This window comes from Cardiocondyla obscurior, linkage group LG13 (genome assembly GCF_019399895.1).
Source record: "Cardiocondyla obscurior isolate alpha-2009 linkage group LG13, Cobs3.1, whole genome shotgun sequence".
Taxonomy (NCBI): Eukaryota; Metazoa; Arthropoda; class Insecta; order Hymenoptera; family Formicidae; genus Cardiocondyla; species Cardiocondyla obscurior.
In genome coordinates this window covers 3,924,886-3,952,240 of record NC_091876.1, presented here as the reverse complement: position 1 = coordinate 3,952,240, position 27,355 = coordinate 3,924,886, and the positions used below count along the sequence as shown (strand labels likewise).

General features: G+C 44.1%; 1 protein-coding gene across 1 annotated transcript in view; it reads left to right on the top strand.

Annotated features, from left to right (window-relative positions):
- LOC139107796 (uncharacterized) overlaps nucleotides 1-27,355 on the top strand; it is a 51,709-nt gene that overhangs the window by 3,163 nt on the left and 21,191 nt on the right. Inside the window, exons 2-3 of the mRNA XM_070665647.1 lie at nucleotides 16,554-16,923; nucleotides 20,635-20,778. Of these exons, the coding sequence (XP_070521748.1) occupies nucleotides 16,554-16,923; nucleotides 20,635-20,778 (514 nt within the window). The remainder of the gene's footprint in view (nucleotides 1-16,553; nucleotides 16,924-20,634; nucleotides 20,779-27,355) is intronic.

Below are 27,355 nucleotides of genomic sequence, written 5' to 3'. Positions count from 1 at the left end.
AAGATAAATTAGAGAATGCAAGCTTTTTTTTATATTTTGAGATTTGCATTATTTATAAAAGTAGTGAAATGTGTATACGCAATAAATAGTAAAAATTCCGTATCCACATTGATTACGTTTTGCTCCGGAAAATCGTAAAAACACACGGGAGAGAAATATATATAATAATCAAAAATCAAATTAAAAAGTAGATATAAAGATAAAAACATGCTTTTATTACGTTTCCTATTTATTACGCTTATTTCGTGTGTAATTAAATACTTCGTACTCAGGTTTCATTTTCACATACCCCATTTTGAAATAAAGATACTTTTCCGGGAGCTTTTTTTTTTTTTACAGAAAACGTGTAACATATCACTTTGCTTTTCTTTGTGTCGCGTCAAAAACTAATAGCTTGCAAAATTTTTGTTCGTTAAATTCCTTGCAAATAAATGAATTTTACGCTCGTGAACACGAGAAACGATATCAAATCACGAGATACGTACGAGGAATGCGCGTGCATGGAATTTCCGTTACGCACGTACGCAGTGCTATTTCGACCAAGATCCAATAAACCTCTTCGATGTTGCAAAATTAGTAATACTTGTGGCGTCAATAATTCCGCGGGATATTAGCGCGTATCTTTTAAACACGTTGACTCGCACATGCCGACAATGTTATCTGGACCGCGTCACTTCATACGACGGGCGTATAAAGTTCCTCCGCAGAAATTCCATTTTCCGACACATTTCGGGGACCGACATGCACGCTCGTGTGTACACGCGTGCGTGCCGCTGAAGGCACGGCGGAGCTCAAGCGGAAAGGGCGACGAGTCCGAGCATTGTCCCCCGGGGGCGAGTCTGCGACTTTTGCGAGGGTGCCATACCCGGAGTGCCTTTATCGTGCGACGTTACGTTCCGACCGCTTAGACGGGAAATTCCGGCCGAGTTCGTTGTCGCGCGACGAGACAAATAGGCGGAGACGCGGCGTAGATACGACCGGCGACCGGGAACACCGGTGTTAAATACCGTCTGCGAAGTCAATTGTGATAGGGTTTACCGATGTACAGATATATAGTTCTCGATAGGGTCGTTTCCATATCGTCGGAAACACGATTTACAGTAGTGTCGAACGAGCCCGCGACGAGGTTGCACGGCAGGAACGTTAATTGCCACGTGACATTTGATACCGTTTTGATGCACAGATAGATTAAAGACGGCGATAAACTCGAGTGATGACAGAAGCGAGCTCTACACGAGCTGCATTATCGTTGTAATTTTGTCATAATGCTTATGCCCACTTGAATCGAATCCTTATTATATTTACCGCCGTCGTTATGACTGCGCTTGCCACTTTACGCGTTATGTAATATCGCGTCGTCGAATATATTTTTACGTGGCATAAATCGGAGACGCCTGGCTGTTTTTAATACTTGACTGTAATTCCCGGAGGTCTATCTTTTTAATCTTTGCCATAAAATTGCAACAGAAATTTTTCCAGGCGTCGAAATCCCTCGCCGTGATACGACGTTTCTCATCCACGAGAAATCAACCACGGTATTTTTTATTTCTTTTTTAATATTTCGGTCGCTTGATAAAATCTAACACATGCCGTACACGGCGAAGAAGAGCACACAGATTCGCGTTAATTTTAATCTCAAACCCGCGTCTCGAGCAATTTTGACTGAGAATGCTTTGGCTTCTGTGCGGCTTTAGCGTCTTTAATTAACGATGCTGTTTAAGACACTTTTAACAGAGGCGCGCAGCTTTCGAGCGGGGCAAAGATGTCTCGCCGACGAAAAGCTCGGCGGATAACTTTATTAAGCGCAACATCTCGCTCGTCGCGACTCCCAGTCCGGTTGATATGCGCCCCTTGAAAACGCGCGGCGATGTAAATTTCGTTGGAAGTTGACGCGCGAACTCCGCGTCTTCTTAATGATTAACAATCCGCGCGGCGCGTACTTTACACGCGAATTCGATTTTCACCCGAAGGACGCGGACGAACGGCGTAAAGTATGGAAACGAGAACACGCTCGGAAAATGTCCCGCGGCGAAAACGCGCGCATAAATCATAAGCTCGGAGACGGAGGACACGAGGGCACGGTACAGGAAGCTTGTCGGGAACAGATCAGTCCTTGCGTAATACAAAAATGACGCGTAAAGACAAATCAATGGATATAATATAGACGGATATAACAATATAAAAATAAACGAAACCGAGCGGGACTTTCTTGTAATATGATTACTTGGTTTGTTAGTACCCCCACGTCGCATCGTTCGGTATTATCAGAGTTGCATGAAGATATCTGGTCACCGATGTGAATTTGATAGCTCTAATACATCTGATCTCACCGTGAGATATCGTCGTACGACGCTTTTGTTCTGAGCACCGTTTGATCTAACACGGATATACGCTGCTATTCTTATATTTCTAAAATTATTTTGAGAGGAGCGAAGATGCAGCATTTAACGAACGCGCGTCTGACATAAATTTTGTAAAAAAGCATATTTTTCTATGCCAAAATTATATGTTACCACGTATTTCTTTGTTCGAGCTATTTTAAGGTACACACAATGGCAGTTTATTAGTTAAATGAATATCAGTAATATTCTGCCGCTCAGAAAAAAAAATGTAATGAAGCTGAAACTTCCTTTTTTTCGTAAAAAAAAAAAAAAATTATATTTTACATGGCAACGTAATATAATCGTAGCAATTATGCATCCACGTCCAGACTTATGGAATATTAATTAAATATTCTACATATTTCGTAAAAAATAGAAACGATATAAAATTTAGGCTCCGCGAGAAAGTTGTATCCGCGGATTAATTTATATACGGCGAATGTTCGAATACCGTGCGCGCCTCGGCATAAATCAGAGCCCCGCGAACAGATTTATACGCGTTCTCTTTTATAAATGAATATCGCCGCATCAGTTTCGACACCGGTGTATATCGTATTGACACATATTGAGGCGTATCAACGCAGATGTAGGGCATATTGATTATTTTGCGCCGCGGGAAGTTTTTATAAAAGCGCGAGAGAGCGGCCGCGAAGAAAAACCAGGCGAGGTGTGCATTTAGAGAGCCGTGAGTAAGCAGGCTATGCAATCACACCGTGTCTTCTGGCCGATCATCGCTGTCGCTGGCAGCGTGCATTACGATCCATTATACTAACACGAAGCCCCCGTATGCGTGAGAGGACGTGAACCATTACTGAATCATTATCGTCCTTGTACGATATTTTCGCAGAATTTTTGCCATATTTCGCGGAGCGTTTGGCTTTTAAGCTCAACATACGATGCAGTAAGAAATAAATTATCTCTCACGTTTGAAATATTTTTTTTATTGACATATTGCATTATGCACGTTTCATAGAATAGAGTCATAATTATTGTAATTGAAATGCTCGCGTGCCTGTTGAATGTCAGCGAATGCACAGTGTACCTGTAATTAGCAGAATAGATAGGAGAAGTCGTATGAAAATATTACGGAGGAAATATTCTACAGTTCTCGCTAATGTGATCCGTAATTTCATAATCCCATTCTTAAGTGGCGCAAACAAAAGTACCGAGTCCGCTCGCGACTGACAAACTTACGTTTAACCGAGTTCGTTTTCTCGCACTCTTATAAAAGTTTAATTGACCCAATTGATTAATATCGGAGTGCGACGAGTCGCGAGAGGAAGATTCTAGGCAAATCTCTTTCGCAGAGAGGCAAAATTCTAATGGTACTTTAATTATACATAAATTAACATCCGCTGATTGTACGAATAATATGACTTGATCACATGATTATATGAATATTCAAAGCGCGAAATCGAGAGAAAATTCTTTTTCTAGGTAGAACGACTGTTTGGTCGTCACAAAGGACGCGAGAATCTGGTTTGTAGGAGTAGGTACGTTAAGGAAGTACGCGGAATATCAATTAGATAGATTTGTATTTTCTTAATTTATTTATTGTCAATTTTTAATACGCGACGGAGGAAAAGTACAATCGATATCTCGTTACCGGATCCGCGTCTTTTGCGCCCCGTATTTTATTAGGGAATTATGTTTATAACGAGATTGCATTGGAGACTCCAGCGAGACATTACATTTCGTAGCATAACGCAGCAAATATTAGCACACTCCGCGGCCGCGTGTACGCAACGATTATTCCGTTAAGTGACTCGCGCAGTTCTCTCTTCTCGATCTAATATCGTTAATGGAAAGTCGCGTAACGAATCGGCGGCGTTTCGACAAAAACGAATGCCCGGATGACACCGAGTTCGCTCCAGTTCGAGAGATAGAAGGAAACACCCGGCGAGCGCGACAGGATAGTTAACGGCGATAAAAAACTTCCTCAACGCGCTTTGACGTGAATAGGGTTCACTGTAACGATACCAGAAACGTAGCTACCAACTTGTTACAACGCGCTTATAATCGATGCCACATCCATCAGAATCGCGGGGCTACCTAATGCCATTGTTCTCCGCATACGCGAGCCGACGTTGTCAATTTCGCGAAACAATGCGACGCAGCTTGCACACGCAGCCGTAGGATTCGTTTCGGTGGCGAAAAGTCCAGCCGTTTAAACAGACTCTTTAAAAAGGCAACTCTTAATTCTGCCTCCGAAGAAAGAAGGAATTAGCATAATCGGTAGATTCGTGCAAACTGCTTCGACCGCGAAAGCGGATTTCGCGATGACGCAAAGTTTTCACGACGTCACCCTTTCCATCTCTCTCTGACCCGCTCTCCTCGAGTCTTAATGCACACTTCTTTCCTGAATGCGTTAAGTGAACGGGGCTCGCATTCGGTGTCGTTCGCGACGGCCTCTTCGCGAAACGTCCTCTCGGTCGTAATTTTATACGAAACCGCATTCATTATGTCCGAGGCAGAAAAGCGAGCAAAAGTTGGGAATTATAGTTCCCCGCCTCCGTCTTTCTTGTTCCACTCGTTGGTGTTATTACAGCGTTGAACATCATTCATAACTCGGATTCCACACAGACGAAAGTCAACGATAACACGGAGAAGCGTTTTCCTGTGCACACACCGAGCGTATTCCTGCAGGAGTATATCTATTCGCCGCGTACCTCCTGTTGCTCGATATTCTATAGATTGTGTAAAGAGCAAACAGGGATGAGAGCTGAGTAATCGGTCGACCCCGGGCGGAACCGTGCGACGCTTTTTATTACGCGAATTGCGCGTAATTCACTATGACGTCAGTCGCGAAAGCCGAACGAAAAACACTGTAAGAGATACAAACGAGCCCCGCGTTCTCCGAAAATATCTCGCCCTCGCGCGACGTCGTAATCAAAAATTCCAAGGCCGCCTCGGAAACTCGACGTGACGAGATGAGGTACGGGCTCAGGTACGCCCCGCGGTGCATCGCGCCGCATTCGAATACTTGCCTCCCGTTACAGGCAGGTACCTTAAAGTCTTTGCTGAGCGAGCCCTCGTTTTACCGAGAATCATAAAACGTGAGGACACAGGGGGGATGCACGAGAAAAGCAAAGACCGAGAGTGCTGAATTGCGAGATACATCGCAACTAGGAGTCTCGTGGCATTTTAAACCGACGGCAGGGAGGGTTGCACGTTCCGTCTTCCTCGCTCTCTCCCGGTCTCACCCCCCGTTTCACCCTCGCTTTTGCATCTTCCGCTCCGTTCTCCTTTGTCTCCAAAGTGAAACGCGTGGGCGATTTTCGTGCTATCTCGCGCACGACGCATCTGAACGGAACGTCGCGTCGGTCCGATTCACGCCGAAACTGATTTTAAGATCGCGCCCCGGATTCCGCTCGTATTTTTCACGGCTCCGCGATTTCAATATCCGGGAATCGGAATCCCGGTGACCCCGTTGATAATCAACGTACACATATGTCCATATGGAAAAATGAAAAGTCTCTCTTTCGAGTGCGTTGCAGCGAATCTATTATTCGTCAAAAACGATGTTACATCTCTGACAATTGCCCGCTTTCCGGTACAGCGATCGTTGCACTCTGATTACGATATATTTTTCTGCCAAAGGAAAAGTTTTATCGTCTATCGTTTGCGGCACGCGATTTCGTCGGGACGTCCGAGTTTCTCTTCCGCATGAAAATACTAAATTGCATTACGTAACGCAATTCCGCGATGTCGGATTCGCGGAAAAAAAGGCCGCAAAGGCGTCCGCGGAGGGAAGAACAAATATTTGCCGAGCAACAATGTGCCGCGCGTTTTCGTTGTCAGACCACGCAACTTGTTTCTCGAAAGTAACAACAGGTTAATGAGCGGAAAATACACGACGCGCTGTGCATAATCAGAATTGTAAGCGCGCATCTTGAACTAAATACATTTATAATCATGAATTCCACGTTAAAAATATGTCGGGAAGCTCGCCAATACGTCGATAATAAGATCGCACGAAAAATCGTTTGGGTAATAACGAAGAAAAGCACCTGGCGAGTATTATGCGCCTATTCAATCCTCCGCTTTTATATCGTGGTATTCACCTTTGGCTGAACGTTGTTAAGGAATGAATGGTACAGAGATCTTCTTTGTGCAGCGGTTTATGAACTCTGGTAAGAGTTATACCGCCGTTATCAGTCTCGCAATAAATTTCGATATACTTTGACCAGAAAACCACGAGTCTCTCAGCGATCGACTAATATTTCAATAAAACTGGCTCAGCGTGCTTTATTGCTCTTCCATGGCATGCGTCTCTTTTACAATTACTAATTTATTTATTCTATGCTAATAATATCGAACGCTGAATCGGCTTTATTTCCATTATTATTACAATACTTAAATTAACGTTATTTAGATTAACGGATAATTGTAGTATATATGCGCGCATTTACAATTTTACCGCCGGCGGAAGAAAAAGTTTTATCGAAAACGCGTGTGCGCGCGCTGTGACAATATTTCGTTTTCCAAGCCTACACAGAATACGGGTAAAATGTCAGCAAGCGACCGACGTGTGTTTTCTTTCGATCGATCTTTTACTCCTCATCTAATATAGGCGCTTGCTTCCCGCGCGAGGGTAGTTCGCTTTTTTTTTTCCAGCACAAGCGCTTATTACATCACACATTACATCGATTTACACTTCAGTTTTTAAAATTACTTTTCATTAGATTCGTAAATGATTTTTGTTTAATTGTATATAAAAACTGTTAATGTTATTATTTATAGTAATTCTTATTAGTGATCGCATAATTTTGTATGTAATTCTCAAAATTTTTGAAAAGACTCGTTTAATTATTACTGATAATCAATCTGGAATTCAGCTAATTCGTAAATCAAATAATCCCGCGACCTTTAAAGCGACGCCGTAATGTTATACCTGGCGTTGTAATTTAATCCTGTATCACAGTAACTGGTGCAATTCAGATGGATTTGTGAATGTTACGGCGCACAATCATTAGGCTTATCGAAATCGCAATTATATTCAACGATGGCGTCGTACATGAAATCGGTTGTAAACAGGCGGTTAACCGCAGCGCTAACGAGTTCATCCTCAACGCGTTTGTCGTTCTCCCCGTTATGGTGATTAATCGGTTGATCCCTGGTAATCTCGCGTATCCACAATCGAAAACGACTGACAAACCGCGACCGTACCTCGCTCACAATATCGTCTTCGCTCATTTTTCTATTCCATGTAACTGAATAGAAAAACCTCGAGGGAATTTTTTTATACGTCACTTTTTCATACAACTGATCGGGTTGCGTGATTCGTTTCGCAGGAAACTCACGTTAATTTCACATCGTCCATTTCGATCGATTGCGCGATCGCTCTTTCTCTTAAGAAAATAAATCTGCTCCGGCTTTTTGGACATATATTTTCTTTTTATTTTCGAAATTATTACGAAAGTGAAAAGAAAGAGAAAGAGAGAAAGAGAGACAGAAAGAGAAAAAAACGTTGCGTCACGACGGTGATTTTAGCGGGCTTTGTAAAACTTGCCGAGAATTAGCCCTCGAATGTCTCAGGGGAGCCAGACGAGGAGCTTTGTGTGCTTTAATAGGGTGCTCGACGCCTGGTGTAGTAGGCTGTGTCTTATCTAGATATCTTGAAAAATGCCGGTGAATTTTGCCCTGGGATTTCAGGACCGCCCGCCCCTGTTAAACCGAAACGCGCTCGAGAGGCAATTACTTATTCGCCGACGCGCCGATGCTTAAGCTGCCGCGTTGTTGGTACACGGGGGAAATCGAATCACGGCGAGATCTCGACCGTTTTACATCTGCGCGAACGCGGCATTGAGTACCGCTCGTTACAGCTCGCGGCATTACATTAATCAACCGATGTATTACAGTCAATTTGGGAGCTTTTGCATTGACGTCACTACTTGAGCGCGGAGAAATACGGGAAAAGATGCGAAATGATCGGAAGGACGACCTATCAGGTCGTCTCTGTATCTTCATCTTTATTGAATAATTTATTATTGTGTCAGTGATTGAATCGAGTCGATTCGGTGATCCGGAAGTCGCCGCGATTCGTCGTGAGCGGACAAATGTAAAAAGGGCGGCCGGCGAAATTTGATTATCTACGATAAAATACGTCGTATAAATTTCGTTCTTAGATACGGTTCGTTGGCGGGTTAATATTATAACAGACCTCGGTGAACCCTGTGAACACTCGGTGAACATTAAACGTGTTTGCCGATGCGAAAGTATTATTTGCTGATCCAATTCCGATCTCGCCCTTTTCCTTTTTCTCGTAGATTAAATGGTTAGAAAACACTAGTAAAATAAATCTGATAGTTAAGACAATTTTCACTGGTTTCAACGCATGCCGGCAATCCCGCAGGTTTCATGCTCGTGTCTATTACCAAGTATCAATAACTACCCATGCATTGACCCCTTTCTCGCCCTCGTGTGTCAAGTTGACGCTTATCAGCGCGGTACGACGCCCTGCAGCTTCTTGTCTCTACTGTCCCGTAACGCGCACGCCGGTTCAACCCTCCCGTCTCTGTCCGCTATCTTCGCGGGTTGCAGCCCGCGATCGCTGATCGGCATGCAAATTTCCGCGCGGCGGGCGCGGAAATGAGCCGCGCCGGTGTCTTCTGCGGTCTCGCCACCGTCTCATTCAATCAAAATGCGGGACAGCGTGATCGAGTGCTCGGGCCTTATCGTGCCTCCACCTGCCGCTCGTAAATCTCCTTTTTCAGCCGCGATTTTTCTGCACCTCTCCCGCCCCTCCCTTCACCTACCCCGCTACTAACGCTGGCGCTTCTTCTCTCCGGATGTTCTTCAGCCGTTTGCGCGCTTTCTTTCCCGGCGACTGTAGCACTAATTGCCGCGAACGCCACGAGCGGAATCCCCGATATGGAAATTCGCTTCGACTTTAACGCGATCCAAAAATCTAGATGCCAGCGAGCACGCGGAGTTTCTCAATTTTTATTTTTTCAATTATTTAAATTTAAAAGTACTTTTCATAAATTATAAAATTCTATGCGCTTTATATACAGTGTAAATGAAAGAAATGAGCTTTCTAATTAACGTGCGTTACGGAAAATATACAAAGCGCAGAGGGTACTTGAAGAATGGACGTACCAAAGAAAGATAAAAAACGAGTTTATAGACACGTAATAAATTATGTTCCATTTACCTTCGCGAGTCGCAGTTATTTCCGCGCTGCAATAACTCCCGAGTCATCACAACTGATTCCATTTAAATGTTTCCAAGCAACGTTTCATTTCCTATGTGTATACAATTTTACTGATTATTTTGCGAGCGCTGCTTCGCTGTGTTTTGCGAGTTATTCCAGTTCGCTCTTTCGAAAAAGGAAGAAGAGGAAAAAAAAAGCGTATTATGTAAGAAAACCGTAGACCACCGCAGCTTTCAGGCGCTTTTCTCAAGAGAATAAACTGAAATAACTCGTAAACGCCACGAAGTAGCGTTTGCAAAATAAGTCAGCGAAGTCACACTTGATTTTTCTTTTTCGGACACGTCTTCGGGTGCAAGGAACAAAAAGCGTTAGTTGTAGCGTGACATAATTAAAACACATAAAAAGATTAGACCGGTGGGTGTAAAGCCGCTTAGTCATAGTACGTCTATTCGCAGCGGATTTAACGAATCATAATGTCCGCCTCAGCCTCACGAGCGGGGTGACGAACGTGCTGCGCTAATTCGAGAACATCTCTTATTTGCTATGCATTATGCAGATGTTGCATAACGTTGGCGTCCCGAAAATAATTTCTCTTTGCCGATCTGCAAATTACGGGGCACGTTTGCCGGGAGGGCGGCGGGGCGCTCCGCAAAATCGCTCGTCATCGCGGCGCTAATGTACACGCTGCATGATTTATTTAAAGAATAAATGATGCCGGATTCGTCGCTGATTTATAAGCGGGCGCATCGTGTTAACAACATTAATCCTCTTGTATTTGTGCGATACATCGGGCGAAAGTTTGTCCGAGGGATGGGTGGTTTAATCAAAAGTGCAATTCTAATTTTACGCGAGCCCGCGTATCTTTAGAGTATACCGGGGATGAAAAGTGTGTTACCGCTTAATTAACATAAATTTAAATGCGATCTAAATTCCGGCTCGCACTCGAGACCACATAATCATCAATTTTGCGAGTTTTCAATCATCGTATTTCCAATTTTAATCTACGGTTCTATCGTCGCTGCGCCAGTTCACTTCATAAAAGAATGTGGTCGCTCGTCGAAAATCGAGAAAGATCGGATTCATTATGAATCAGCGTTGGGACTGGCCCGGCGAACGTCACTCGTGTCTTTTTATCATACAGTTCGGTCATACTGAAATGCTCACACGTTTTATCGGTCACATCGATCCTCGATACGTCAATGCTCGGCTTGCGAAAGTGTTTACTCGCCCGTATCGAACGTCGCATTTCCAATTCGGTGTTCAACGGGTGGGCCAGCCTGATCACGTATGTTTATGCAATGTGATGCAACGTCAGCGCTCCGCGATTGGACTCTCAAGTTGTAACGTTCCCGTCGTTTACTCCTTCTTTCCTCCCGTTTCGCTACTTTTAACGAAACGTGAGTGGCACAACGGGACGGAGGCTGGCCGACAGTAATGGTTTATGGCACAACGACAAGATGCGGTATCTACTTGCGCGGCTGTCTTACCTGTCCCATCACCTGACGAGAATCAAGCGAAGCAATTAATGTCGTCGTCGGCGCTAACGAAGTTTTCCTTAGGCGGTGAAGTATTTGGGGGGGAAGAATTAAGGGCGAGGGATAAGAAGGTCGCGGCTTCGATGCATTGGAGTGCATCCCTCTCTTGAATCGATCGCGAATGAATTTTCGTAGGCGACGTGTTCGACGGATACGCTTGAATAAAATTCAGATTGCAAAAAACAATCGTACCGATTAATCTGCCGAACTGATTACGAATTCGCCGTAAAGATAAATTATAATTCAGGTATCGGGATTGAATGTTAAGAGTTGCACTTTCTGCCGGAGCTGCGTCATTTTAAACGGCCGGACAGCCGATGACAGCCCTTTTGTTCGCGAACAAAATAAGAACACGTATAAATTGGCGGGATGGACCGTGCACGCGGACGCGCTTATTATTACAGCGATAAAACAATGTAAAACAATTGCTTCCGTGTCGGCGGCGCGATCGCGCCGACTTTGATGCAGTGTTATTATTGTTAATCAATAAGAATAGAGAATATGAATTCAATAACAGCGTAATTGAGATTTATTGGATTGCGTGAATGCAAACGCGCGCTCGTTTATTGAATTATTTTAACTCAATGCATGCTCGGCGTATTGGGAAACGCGATTCACATCGTGATTACGAGCGCAGGTGTGCCAAACATTTTTGCGGACGAAGCCACCCACGTATTTGATATACTACTTGGAAGGTGTCCCGGTTTACGGAGCTAATCTAATAAGAGAGAAGAATATGGGTCTCTTTGTGTACGTGTACGTGTGTGTTGGCGTTGCGTCACGATTCTTTCAGCACTCAGAGAATTCTCGAAAAGTCACGGAACAAAAATGCACATCGTACGAGCCGTCGGCTCGTCGGCTGGTATATATTCCTGAAATCAGAAAAATGTGACTAAATTATTCTCCCGGTGCTTTTCCCAGTAAAAATACGTATCATTTATCAGACGTTACTCGTGCGCATTCTTGCATTCAAGAAATCTTTAAGTTCCTTAAATAAGGGAATTTCTTTCCGGAATCATATCATCGTTTTCGGAACGCAATGCATAATGCATAACGCGTCCTAGAAAATATCTAATGTAATTTATATCGGTGAGCGAGCAGCCCCCGCGTTTTGTCTCTTTCGCGTTCTAACGCTTAGTTAAATAAAATTTTAATCGCGAAGAGAAAACTTGGGTAAACTTACTAAGGACTTCTTCGCGAGTCTCGTCGTTTCACGAGAACAATAAATATAAAAAAAGAAAAAGGGAAACCAATTTTTTCAGTTAATTTTACAAGCGAACGTTTAACGTTAATTTGTTTCCGCGTTTAATCGCAGTCGGAGAAAATAACGTGGAAATGAAAAACCTGTAGAAAGACGGTAGGCGTTTATCTAGCTCTCGCAATGACGAGACATCGACGTGACGCTCGTAATTAATTTTTTATTCTCGGTGACCCTCGCGATATTTTATGCCCTTTTCCTGTAAACGCGTCCCGGCGTGCCTGTCGAAGGCATAATAAGCGCAATTGCGAAAATCTTGGCCATTTAACGGAATTGGAACGAGATATTCGGAATTTTCTATTACAGAGTTATGCGGGAAATTCTACGAGGAGTGGATGTAAATTTTATATCCCGTTTAACTCGCCGATTAAAAGTGGTAAAAATTCACGGTTGTGCGACCATTCCTCTTCGTAATTACTTTCATTAAAGCAACCGATTCACGGCTGTCACCGGTGATTTGCGATCGATGATAGAGCGAAAGTCATTATTTCGCAGGAGGAAGCACGAAGTGCGATCGACTGTGATACATTCATTCATCGATAACCGGCACCGTTTTGCCGGTGACATATCGTACTCAAGTGGACGTGTGTATGTACGCTGGAAAGCAGATATGGCGTTTGCTGCGCCGACGGCAGCTAGCGAACGTGACTTTAGAGCCGTGTGCGTCGAGTTTCATATGTGCCGCATGTATGTACCGCGCCGGCCGGTTGCCGAAGACCTATTTCCCTTCGTTCTCTCATCCCTTGCCTCTGTCGCCGTAGAAAACCATATCTGACTTTCGGTGTACATCAGTCGCAAGCTTCTGACTCGCACCTGTTTCATCAAAAACGACGACAGGTTAATTCTTTCAAATCAGATTTTTATTGAGCTTATACCTATATTGTTTTTTACGTAAAAAATAAATAAAATAATAAAAAAAAACTTGAACAAGTCGGACGTAAATTCTGTAGACTCGAAAGGGTTAATGCTGGATTAATCATTTTGCGAGATGTTTTACTTTACGCTACTCTCTACGATTTTCCTCAATATTCAGAAGCTTGCAAATACAGAATTTACAAATTTATGCATTTATGCAATTTTGTACATTACTTTCATGCGCACGCAAATCCGGTGAGCGAGCCATAATTTTAAAGTGGAATCCTCGATCGGATATTTATACGTTATTAAAATAAATGGCATAAAAATGTAATACCCGGTAATAAATGCGAGATGAAGAGCCATGCACTTGAAAGATTCGCGTAATTCTTCCATTAGCGTAGCTTTTTTAAAGCGTGATAGGGGGAAACAATGTAATTCTTAATCCACCCCAAGACCGTGCGACACAACGTTTTCATAAAAGGTACATTTTGACGTGAGCGACGGTTGCGTAATCTTGGCTAAGCGCCAATACCTGGCTACTAAAACGGCCATTAAAAATCTGCATCATAATTCCTTGCATACGCGCAGGAATAAACAACATTGTCAAGTTAATTAATGTCGGGCGCGATAGCAAAAGCAAATTAACTTCGCCTTTGTTGCCCGCGGTCTAATGAAGTAACTTTACTGCGAAATATTGTTAAAAAGATCCGCGACGAGCGAATTATTAGCCGAACATGCGCGAAGGGTATTTTTCGCCCTCCGTCATCCCGTGAAATATCGGACTTGTTTCCCAGCGGTTCGGGATCTCGCGTTCAAACAACGTCCCATTTTCCCCGTGGGACAAATAAGTGACCGGTGTCCCGGGGCGTCGCAGTTACTAAAGGCTCGTAATGAAATGTAATTTAAATCAGCGGGAAAGAAGGACGGAAGGGAGAAAGGAATCCGGGCCGCCGGACGACATGGAAGTGTCGATGTCGATCGGCGAAACGTGACGGCGCTTTAACGAGGATTCAATTTTGTCACCGGCCGTGCCGCGCCCAGGGAAACGCGGAAAGAAGCCGGGAACTTTCAGGGAAACTTTCTTCTTCGAGGGTCGGGCCTTTTATTGCCGGACGTCCGTGGAAACTTTCACCCGCGCGCGGTTTCGACTGCACCGAGAAACTTTCGCCCGTGGCGCATAACCGCCGTAATTCATCCTCCCCCTTCCCGCAAGGGTGGTTGACGCGGTTCCTTTCTCTCTTCGGCATTCTGACGTTGAGGTCCTCGCAATTTGATCAAGCCGGTACCCGCCGCAGCTTTCGTGGCGCACTCGAATTTGATTCGCTTCGCCGAATCGTCGGCGTCGGAAGTTTCTCGCCTCCACCTCGTGACTGCGCTCATAGTTAAGGAAAGGCAGTCAGACTGTCTGTCTCGGTACGTCGCTCGAATCCCGACCGTTTCTCTCCACCCAGAAGAACCTAAATGCATTTTGACCCTAAGAGCGACTTCCTGGGAATGCAAATGTGTTCTCGGGTGATACGCGAGTTCGTGTTGCGAGCGACGTGTCTCGCTCGGCCGGATGCAGCTTCCCCGAGACACCCAGAGGCGCCGGGAGGAGATAAGGCGGGAAATAAGACGGGGGTGCGCCTTAAGTTCGCTATTTGCCTCCCAATTTGTCGCGCGTTCTCGTCCTCAATTATAAACTCCGAGAACAGTCTTAATTCCCTCTCATTCTCACCCTCGGAAATCTTATCGACAATTCCGGTTACGCAAACGAGCGCGTCCGAGCGACGTAATCTGCGAAGGGGGAGTCGCCCCCCCTTCATCGGGAGAATCGGGTCCGAGTTGTATAATTTAACGCGCAAAGTTTATCGCTTCGACATTTCGATAACGACATTCGTCGCCGACTAAAGCTCACGCTGTGAGCCTTCGGCGGGATTGGAGCCCCCTCGCTGGAGTCGCGAACTAGTATCGCAATTTCGACGATTAGCTAGCGAGCGATTCAATGGCCCGTCTGAGTTTCGCGGACCGGTTATTGCCAGATCTCACCCTCTCTTTCCTTTTCCCGCGGGAGAATAAAACGGGAAATGACGTCTGTGCATTTTATCCGGAGGTTTTTTTTTCATCCGTCATATCGAGCCGCCAAGTGACACCGCGCTTGCGATGCTACCTCATTTAAATGATAGATGCACAGGCGCTATTACATTCTTTCGGGGCCGCGGTTAATCGCTCGTCAACGTCTCGCGAACTTTCGCGATAATGAAGCACGGCCTCTCCATCCAGATCGACTCTCGCCCTTATCGCGGGATAAACGCAGCACGGATTGATAGATCGCGAATCTCGGGCGCAGAGATCCGAAATGACGGGGTGGATGAGCCGCCCGTCCGGCTCGGCTCATTAACAGATCTCTCGTTCTATCCCTTTCCTTCATTACGTCTTCTCACTTTATTGAAATATATGAATGAAAAAAAAAAAAAAAAACTCTTCCCGGCAGCACTAACATGTTTTGAAATTAAAATCGTGTCTCTTCCACATTGGCGTTTTCTGCGACGTGAGATTTTAATTATTGATGAGACTCGACGTTGAAACTACGAAACGAGCTTGTCGCCAAAATTCAGGGAACTGTCGCGTATGTGTTACTCAGAAGTTTCATGCCTAACGCATCTAGCATGAGCGGATTAAATATTAAGGCGGCTGTACTTTGAGCGATTCTGTTACCCAACGACACATTTATAAGTTAACGGTTTCATCAGTCCATTTTAATAAATTTGTAAAGAGAAAAATTCATAACCCGGAAACAAATGCGCTTTTAAAGAGTCTCTCTTCCTGAGGAGCATTCTTAAAGCGCAATGTCTTTTTCTTTCGCAGCTTCTCGAGGCTGTGCAAAGTTTTATATCAAGATTGTCAAATATTGGTGTAAGATAATGTATTGTGCGGAGATGTTTGCTGAAAAAACAGAGATTTAAAAAAGCTAGCTCGAAAAATCACATGCGCTTGATAGAAACTGAAGAGCACTTCTGCAAAGGAGAATTTCACATGCTCTTCTAATACTCCTTAAAACGCGGGCCTTTCTCAGAAGCCAAACTCAATTACGCTTTTCGCAAGTTCCCGTATTTATACCGGAGAATATCAATTTACAGCTCTATAAATTTTTTCATTTCTATTTCATAAGACTGATCAATTTCCTCCTGAGTGGTTTGCACATATATAAAACACGAGCGTGTCGGGGAACATTTACGAGGATATTTTTCGCTTAAACGGAAATCTTTTTAGGACGTTTCGCATTAATGATTCAGTTTCGAGCTCGTTTGATCGTGTACGAGGTACTTTATATGAGGGACGAAAAGAAGGTGAAAATAAAGAAATAGTCGATTATGTACTTGCAGACGAGACAGAGCAGCGGCGCGGAGGAACAAGAAGGCACCAGACCCCTGGATCGCACCCCGCGGACGTCGATGACGATGGCCGTGGCCACGTCGGCGCTGCCGATGGAACCAATCTACGTTTCCGCGGGATCGTGCCCCGTCGCCGACGTGCCGAATCTGCAACGCCGGCGATTATGGCAACAGCAGCAGCCGCAAGAATTATCCCTGATACGGTCAGCGGACACGGCCGCATCCTCGTCGTCCGTCCGCGACGAGCCTGTCAGGACTCCGCTCACCACGAACGTTCTTCTGTCTCTCCCGGCCTCGCCGAAACGACTGTCGGCGAGCCACTCTTCGTCTAAAACGCCCATATCGAAGTCGCAGATGAAAGGTTAGAGTTAAACGATTTTATTTTATTTTATTTTATTTTTTTTTTTATTTTTTTTATTTTTTGGATTGCGTTATTAAATTCGAGCTATAGACGAGAGGAGATAAGAGCGAAAGAAAATGAAGGTAATGGAAAAATTAATTTTCCTTTTTTCCTTTCTCTTTTTAACGTGATATCGATATCATGGCATGCCATGAATTTCATTTGAACTTTAGGATAGTATTTCATTTGGCGCGCAGCAAGTTTTTTTGACCGATTGACCATCGAGAGAGCAAGCTTTTTTCAAGAATTCCGGGTATTCATTGTTCGATGGCCAATCGGTTCACGTTGAAAAGGCCTGTCGCGCGGCACGTGAAATATCAGGCTTATCAGTCACGGTCTTCATTCCGAAGGAAGAGAGTAATTTTTTACATAATTAATCATATTTACGGGTGAACTATCTATTTTATTTTATCGTCCCGTTACAACTCCATTATAGTGTTGATTATTTAATATTGCGAAAATTTATCTCGCAATAAAAAATTTATTGATATATTTTTCTTTTTAATTACGATTTATCAATTTGCGAATAAATTATTTTTAACGTTGTCTATCGAACAAATACCTTTATGATTTGGAGAGAAATGTGAATATAACGGATAAATAATTAACATTAATAATGAAAAATAATATTATTAAAATGACAATTTTATTTATGAGCGACGTGCAAGTAAAATTGTTCTTCCTATTTATCACCTCGTGCTATATTATGATATTAAACTTCGTATGGCAAAATGCAAATTGGTACTCTTTTGATCGCGGCGTCAGATGCCAGATAATGGAGATACCCACGTCGCCGGATTCAATTTGGCACGCTCGGTAAACGGGATATCTCGTCTGTTTGCTGTCATCGCTTCGTTAATCCGGATAAAACTCGCTGTGCCGCGGCGTATGCGACTTCATTCAGTTTTGCGGGGCCATTATTTTTTTTCCGTCGTTATCGCCGCTGTACACAAGTTTTAGAATCGCGACCGTCATCGTGGCAGCGGAGAACACGCTGAAAACGTTAGAAGAACGTTCTTTAAAAGTTATCCGAATGTTCCGCGCACGTTCCCCGAACATTTTCCAAACGCTTTCCGTACATTTCCCAAATATACGCCGAGTGTTCGCCGCACGTTTTCCAAATGTTCCGCATGCTGCGGAACGTTTTTTGCACGCCGGAGAACGCGGATGTCTCGTGTACTGCGGCGAGAAAAAAAAAATAATAATAATGGCCTCGCAAACCTGAATGAAATCACATACGCCACGGAGCGGCATAGCGAGCGGTAGTTTTATCGGGATTAACAAAGCGACGACAGCAAACGGGCGAGATATCTCGCCTGTGCCATGTCAAATTGAATCAGGAGTCGCGGATATCTCCATCATGCGACATCTGATACCGCGATCAAAAGAGTATAAAGTTGCATTTTGCCACGCGAGACCTTATATCATAATATAATAGCGATAAATATTACGAGAAATTTTGTTTTGCACGCCGTTTGATACTCTCTTATTCTGAATAAAATTACCTACGCGATCGAAATCAGCCTTCTTCGACAGAACCAACAGAGATCGTGATTAACAAGCCTGGCACTGATTTTCTAGGATTTATCATTCTTTCTATTTGAGTTTGCGTTCGTTAACGCGTCCGTCGTCTTTTTCCTCTCTGCCCCCTCTAAATCAAATAATTTCGCATTTTACACGATGTCATGCATACGTCAAACGTTTGCTTTTTTTTAAAAAATTTTTACACGTCCATCATGTATGTGACTTGTTTTTCTTTCTGCCTTTATAAACATCGCTATTGAATATTACAGTCCACTCACATCAAGGTCGATGAATAGCGATCTGTTCAATCGATGTCAAACGGATTGCATTGTAATATCGTTTCACATTTCGCGGTGCTCGTCATCTCCTCTTTTTTTTCCCCTCTTTTTTTTTTTTTTTTGTATTTAATTATTCTTACTAAGCCATCTGTAAATGTTGTATAGCAGGTTCTCGAAACCAATCTGAAAACCCGTTTAATCAAAGAATCAATACTTCCCATTTCTTTTTAAGAGAGTTCAACGCGAAAGTGCAAATAATCGAACGATTTTCTCTCCCATTTCAAATATTTTTATTTTATTTCGCGGCATAAGTTTTGCGCGAAATGACATTAATTCAAGCGCATTTGTCAACGAAACTGAATATCCGATTCTCCCTGATAATTATAACTGCGTTGTTAGACGCTGTTGAGCTTCAAGCAAAGTTCTTTGTTTTAAAATTACGTCGACGTTAACGAAGGCTTTCGTCAATATTTTTAATACAACTTAAGACGGACGCCTATCAGTTATGTTTTAAATATATTTTAATTTTCACGAAACTCACCTAATTATGAACGACCCGTTTCTCCAACATTGTTTTAAACAGCGTAACTTCGTAATCGACTATCCCTCAGTTTGATCAAGACGTCAAAGATATGTCACGAACTTTATTGAAAGCACAACCTCCTAATTTATAACAAAAGTTAAACATTGAAATTAATTTTTTAATTCTTGTTAAAAAATTTGTTTTCTTTTTCTTCTGCCGAGATCTGTTTGTTAAAAATGTCTGAGAAAGTAACACGTCTTCCTATACTTTAACGATACGTACTTTGGCGAACGTAATTTCTTCCGGTGAATCGTTACGCTCTTATCGCCTTTGTATAAAAGAGCCTCTCTTGAAGCAGTTATCGTGTGACTGCACTATTGTCCGCTTCACCAATTGGCACTGAAAATAGAATCGTGGATGATTAGCTCGAGAAAAAGAGAGAGAAATGCCGCCACAAATATCTCTCTTAAATAAATTATAGGAATATAAAAATTAAAGATTAAAAGAGCCAATCTTGCGGTCGTTTGGGAAGAGCTTTAATGGCTAGAAATTCCATCAGGGGCTTTTTTCGAAGCTTCTATGGAGAACGGGAAAGAAAGGAGCTGAGATGTCAGAAGCGGTACCGTTTCTGACGGGGCGGAAGTCCGTAGATAAAGAAGAAGGATCGTTCTTCGCTTCCCGTTCGTATCCCGGCCTCGGTCGAATTCTACGCCGAGTAGGATCGCGAAATCGCGTCCGCTGTTCGAGGTAATATGTAACTTCATTTCACGCGACGCGCGGGAATCGAGTATCGAGTATAAATAAGGGCGCAAGACGCGATCGCGGGGATTGCACCGTTCGCGAGCGGGCAATTGTGCGTGGATACGTCCGCGTATAATGCACCGTCGGAATCAACGGCGCGTGAAACGAGGCCATTAAACGATCGAGTCAAGCACCGTCGAGCCGAAGCCGGCTTGTACTCGTATCTCGTCAAATTCGCTGCGGGAATTCGACGAGCTGCAGTTGCCTGCAGTCAGTTAACCGACTCCGTCGGTGACCGACTCTGAAAGGGCAATTCCAGAGAGGACGCTTGACGTTAGTCGCGTCCGGGATACTTAACCTAACCGAAGTGAAAAATTCGAAGTGCATAATGGCCAATCTAATTATCGTAAGAGTAGAAGGGACCAGAGAAAAATTACTTTAAAGCCGCGCAAAGAACAATGGCGTTGTGCATTCTACACACGTTCGTACAATTGTCCCGAGGAAAGTCGAAGTAATTTTAACTGTTTCCCGCAAAGAAAGCAAAACGTATATTAAAGCCACTAATGCCTGGTGTTATTTTTTTTATTTTTTTTTTTTCTGTAACAGAATTCAGGGAGGCCTTCAGGCTGTTTGACAAGGATGGCGACGGAACTATCACGAAAGAAGAACTCGGCAGGGTTATGCGTTCCTTGGGACAATTCGCGAGGGCGGAGGAGTTGAGAACGATGCTGCAGGAAATCGACATTGACGGTAAGTGGCAGCTTTATTTTCCGTTTCGGAATATTTAATATATTGGAAAGTGCGGGGATTGCGATACTTTTCCGTTACGTTCGACGCTTGATGAAGTTATGTCACGTTATTGAACGAATAAATTATTACTTGTAATTATCGAATTTAGCCGATCAATGGGAGGAATGTGGGCTGATATGCAACCCGTGTTTGTCATTTCAAACGGCTCGGTGGAAATCAAAATACTGCAATTTGCCGAAACGTAATATACTGTTTATTTTGAATTTAGCATTTATCACCGGATTTAACCAATTAATGTAGAAAAGGGGAAATTAGGCTAATATGTAGCATGATTGTATTTGACATTTGAATTGCTTGACGAAGATTTAAGCGCCGCATTTTATCGAAACGAGTGGTATTGATCATCGGCGTGTGCGATATCGCGTGATATCACGCCTTTTGTTTTTCCGATCCGCGCATTTTGAAAATCTCTCTTCATGTGCCACGTGTCACTGAATAGATTACGTAGGTAATATAATATCCGATAAAGAGAAGAAAATATTGATTGACCAAACAGTTTGGAAATGAAATAGGAGAGGCGTGAATGAACCGCAGGGGGAAAAAAAAATTAACTATAATAATTAATGCAGCACTGTTTATTATTATTAATATTACGTTACACGATAGTATATCATAATACTATTACCACAGGCGTTAAGCGATAATGCGCATGCAATTTGTACGACGTGTGACTTTATTTTACGTAACCCTAATTTTGTTAGCGAGTGTCCGCGTTTTTAATGAAACAGTAGCAGCGCTAACGTTATCCCGGGAGACAACGTTAAATTACTATTTTCGTGGCGCGAAGCTGTATCGTCAGGATTAAGAAATAATCATAAAGTAAGGCGCGCCTGTATTCTTCGAACTATCCTTTGGACGACGAAGTGGGCTGTTAGAAACGGTAGTATCACTCGGGGCGACACCGAAGTTTATCGTCTTCCGCGCTTATACGCCGTTTCCACGGTCGTCCACGTGCAATCTCGTGCCCGTCGGCAAATCGCCTTAATTGCGGCTAATTCTCGCGAAGCGTTCCAACAATAGCCATATACCCTTACCGGCAAGGCGGCCCTTTATTACGTACGAGTCCCTTTATTATGATCCCCCCGACGCCGGCCGATTTCTCTCCCCCTCTTACTTGACTCTCGAGAGTTCTCCTTCACCTTCACCCCGAACTCCATCTCTTGACGCCGCAGTATCCAATTTTGCGGCGGCCAGGCTAGGATCTGTGTACCGTATTCTCCGTTCCGATGCTCCGTTAGGCTTTCCCTTTGCGTTTACGCTCTGCGGCAATGTTTCATTGTCTGACGGAAAGGCCCGCGCGAAATCCTGAAGCATTCCCGATAACATACTGCGATACCTCTTCGACGCAGAACCTTATCTCGAGAGATGAGCACTGGCGAGTGAAATGGAATAGATATATTTTAAATGACGTTCCTTATTTAGCTGCATTGACTTTTCCATTACTTGCAGGAACTTGAAATTTTTTTTTTCGTGTTCTTTTTTTGTGATGCATTGAACGATCAGGTTATAGCCGATATCTATTTTTGTAATTAGTATTTCGAAATATTGGAACTAAATTGAGGAGCTATTATTGATGATTCGAAAGCGGGTCGATGTATTGACGTCGGATGCTGCAGGTTCTCGTACCTGTTGCTAGTCCGCTCCGCAACGGTTGGCTATTACCAGTCATTTTCTCTATAATCAGAAAGAATTACGGGATAATACCCGCGGTGAAAAACGGCCGCTCGTGGCCCATTCAAAAAGGAACTCGACTAAACGAGTTTTTGGAAAATTCGGCCGCTTTCTCGTCGATCTGCGCCCGCGACAAAAGAACCGGAGGGAAAAATGCGGAACGGCTATTAAAATCCGCGCGGGAGCATTACGGGGATGTAAATCGAAGTCCCCCGCGTGTTCAAATGGCTAAAATAATTACAGCCGCGGGAGTAAATTGTTTCGGGGACGCGCGTTATCCGCGAAGTGGAATTTACTCTCTCAAGGCGCGAGAGAAGCGTCCGCGCTTTTTAGCGGAGTTAAAAGTGATAATTCCCGACACGCGAGGATTAGGTCGGTACGGAAAGAGATTCCCTGAGTTTAACTCTTGACCCGGGCTGCGTTAATGCGCCGAGAGGTCGCAAGAATGGGATTTAACGATCCGACACAAGGGAGAAATATTTCCGTGGTCGTACGAAAATCGCGGTTGCAGAAGAAGATAAAAAAAAAAGAAAAAAGAAAAAGAAAAGAAAAAAAAGAATCGAACCGACCGCGGCAAAAGAAGCGACGCGAATCTCGATAATCGCCCAAGAGGTCCCGGGATATTTCCGAGGGAAATTACTTTTCCGTTTGAACCGCTCGAATCTGTGCTTCACGTACCGTTACGAGGATAGATACGGTTTCGCGAGCTGTCATCGTCAATCGCGAATCGTGCGAACCGCGCGTGAAATAATCCACTCGCCACGTTGACTCCTAGCGTAACTTCCTCGCAATTCTATGAGCAAGGAGCGCGCGGTGTCGTTGATAACGATTTTAATATTAGCTTCAGCACGATCTCCCTCGCACTTTTCTCGCGCCGGAAAGATCTCCCGCGTAACACTCCTTCTCGTATCTGCATTTCTTATGAAAATAAGTTCCCGACCTGGTCGTACGGTTGGGAAGTTGCCTCTGCTACTGAGACACGTCGCGCGTCGGTAGGAAAAAGAAAAAAAAAAAGAAAAAGGGCGGAAGGAAGTTGAGCGGGAAGTTGGCGAACACTACACTGCCAAATAGATTGCGCACGGCTTTAAGAGTTTTCTCATCTTCTTTGTTCCAAAAAATTTCAGTCTCGCAGATTACAAGACGCTACATTGACCGTCGAAGTAGCTCTTTGCTTACGTCATTGCAATCGTACCATTAAAAAATACTTACAAACAGGTTGCGAACAAATTCTAAATATTTGATAAGTTTTTAAATGATTATTTTATATTTTCATGCTATGATTTTAGCAAATTAATAGTTTTTTGTACGCCATAGAAATTTCTGCGAAACGCTCGGCGGGATAAAATCGCGAGAAATTTAGTGTAACATCGTTTGAGAACGGCAACTTTAAGAAATCCGTTATACGTCACAGTCACGCTAATAGTGAACCGTTATCGTTACGCGGCTATTAAGGCTGACGTAGCTATTATCGTTACTGCCACGATTAGCGTGGTTAACGTCGGTTTTTCGTTGAGAGCCCATTGACAGGAACTTACGCGCTATTATACGAACCGCCGAAAGAACATTTTACGAAGACGTCCCGTTTAATTAATCGACTCGTCCGTTCACCGAATGAGGCTCGATCGCGAGTCGCCGTTGCTTAATCGCGACACAATCCGCTGAACTTCGGCGAAGAAAGATCTCTATCAGGCACCGAGCCCTCGAGTCCGCTCGTACAAAGTCGTGTTCGAATTTCGGGCGGGTAATTAGCAGGAAGTTAATTTACCACTTCTCATTTTCTTATCAGCTCGAATAACGCTTTAATTCACTTTCCGCGAACGCAAAATGCGTTCGCAACTTTTCGCTCGCGCCCGCCATTCCTTCTCGATAACGCGCGTAATTCCAATACGCGGTGAAATAATGGCGGAAGTTTCTGAAGGGGTAATTAGAAGTGCATGTCCGCGCACAGAGCGAATGGAATGAAAACGAAGCCAATTTCTGACGCTTCAACGAGGACGCGACTCCGCGAGGCGGCCGAGCTTATACGTTTCATATCGACCTTTCGTCGTTCGTTGCGAACACCGCGCGGTCTGAGTGTGTGTCAAAACGAAGACCCTGAGAGCCTCTTCGTGACGGTAATTAGTATCTGCTTCTAAGTGCCATGTACACGAATGGCACACGTCAATGGCGCGGCCTTCCGCGTTGAACGCGGCGGCCAGAGGCGGCTCGCAGCGTTTAATTAGGCCGGAATTAGCTCTTTATTGAGCAGGACTATGTAATAGTCGACAGCTTTGACACGCGCTCGTCGCTCGCATTATTTAAAGAGCGACTCGGCGAGACCGTATCAGCGTAATCCGACAAAGCCGGATTCGATCATGTGAAAACATATGCATATGTTCGTCGAAAGGCTTTACAGAACGGTCAATCTGAATGTAATTTATTATTTACATAAATCACGATAAGATAAATTTTGTTCGGGCGTATCTTTATCCGAGGAAAAGATCGATAGCACTCGAATTGCCTACTTCGGTGTAATTATTGAAAATTGAAGCGCTTCTCCAGATATCGAAGTACCAGAACTTCGGGAACTGTCTAAAGATAGGGAAATACAAGAAGCAAGCCTTTTAAGTACCGGCGGGACGTCAAATGACTGATGGATATCCAATGCTTCGCGAAATCGAACCGTAGATTCACCTTTTGTCGGCTGCGGCGAGGCAACCACCCGCGGCTGCGATATCGTCGATTCGATCACTGAAAAAAATATTCGACGCGTCCGATCGCCGATTTCGTTACTCGACCGAGTTATGCCTTAGATTCCATGAAAATTTAATCGTGCACGATCGCATAGTTTCCTCGATGTTTGCTCAGCTCGCGATCGAGGGGGGATCGCCGGCCTTCTTATTTCCTACGGATGAATGCCATGACTTCGCGAGACTCAGACTTCCGGCGACCTACCCTTGTCGCGGTAAGCAGCATCGTTTGACGTCGTTCCACTGCGGCAAAAGCGAAAGTTCTCAAGAAGTTCCAGCACGTACTCTCACGGCGAAGAGACGAGGAGGGGATCCGCCGGGAGCGGCTCCCGCGATCTTCTCAAAGATTCATGTCGCTCCGATCGCATTACGCCTTCACCCACGTGTGCAACCCCGCCGTATTTGCCGCCGCGATGTCGTAAATTATCGTGCTATCGGGGGCGCGTAAGCTCGTATAAAACGGCCTGTGTTTAGGAACATGCATGCGCCGGCTACGTGAATCCTTTCGACGGCGGGCGCACAATGGACAACGAAGTTGCATTGTGCGGTTTGGACTCGCGATCCGATCAAATGCGAGATGCCCGGCCTCGCCGACTTCTCAGACTCCAGTTGGCGCGATTCCCTCTGATGGAATCACTTTATGAATAACGTCACGTGCGCAGTTTGCGAGCGAAGTTATCGCGATCGCAACTATTACGTCGCTTTGGGGATTTATAGCGGTCGGATGCATACCGTCGTGAATAAGTTAAACCGTCCCTCGATACACGAGCCAATTCCGGTGATACAGGCGATGAGCGACATTTATTCAACACTCATGCGAAAAAAAAAGATAATAATAAAAAAAATAAAAAATAAAAAAAAATTTTTTTTTCGTTTTTCCGTGAAATAAAAATTGGATTAAGTAGAAAAAATTGCAGAGTATTAATTAAATCACTCAATTCCGCGATGGTGTATGTATTTTTCATACTTTCCGGGTAAATGGGGAAAAAGAGTCCTGTTTTTAGGACTCAAACTTTATTAATTAAACAGCGCGAATCGCAATTAACTCTGCGATATAAAATAATAACGCTATGTAACTCGATATAAATTCAATCCCATATTTATACTGAGCTAAAATAATTGTACGGTTCTCTCTATTCATACACGTTAAAAGAACAGTGTTCTTTTTTCCTTTTTTTTTCTATTCAATTTCATTTGGATAAGCGGCATTTTTCCAAATTTTATTATCTCTATTTAATGAATTAATCCTTTACAGTGCAGAATTATTTATTAATAAACCGGAACAATTAACGAAAAACTTTTGCAGTTACAGTTGATAGATACAGTCCGAGTGACACTGCCCTTTGCCTTTTATCGCCGGAAAATCGCTCTTTCGAAAAAGATTCGTGTGTATGGATCAGGTTTCAGCGCGTTTACAACCATCCGTTTGGTTTCCGCGGCTTTTCTTTCTATCACTTTTATTTTGCGATTTAATTCTCCGCGAGCATGTATCATCGTTACGGAGCGAAGCGATATCGCGATGTCGATCGATCTATTCGCGCGATGGATCTCCTCCATTCGGCGGAAAGTAATAACGTTCCGCAAATACCGTCCGATTTTCGCGAATCGCCTTCGTTTCCATCGGTCTCTCGACGTATCGCAATCTAGATTACCCTATATATTGTTGTTTTGCCCCGCTGGTTTTCCCTTTTCCTTCCCGCTCGATCTCCCTCGATTACCGTCTCTCGTTCCGCGTGTTTCAGAAGGGCCGCGTGGGCGGAGGGGGAGGGGGATAACGTGACGGAATTGAAGATCTCTCGATGGCCGATGCGTTATCGACCTCGGGATATATCGGCTGTTTACAATTTCGCGCTGTTTTCCGCGCCAGCGGGTATATGATATTGAGAAGAACAAAAGGCGAGGGAAAACCGCACGAGTGCTTCACGCGGTCGGGAGTTCAGTAGTTTTGTGATTCATATCCCTCGAGCGCGTGTCGACGCCAGAATTAAATTCTCGTCCCGAGAAGTGGTTTCCGTGCCGGCTGCGCGACACTTAACAAACGAAACGAAACGACCCACAAATCCGCCGTGACAGTCAGGGGAAATCGAGAGACCGTCGTGCACGACGAGAAGTCAAAC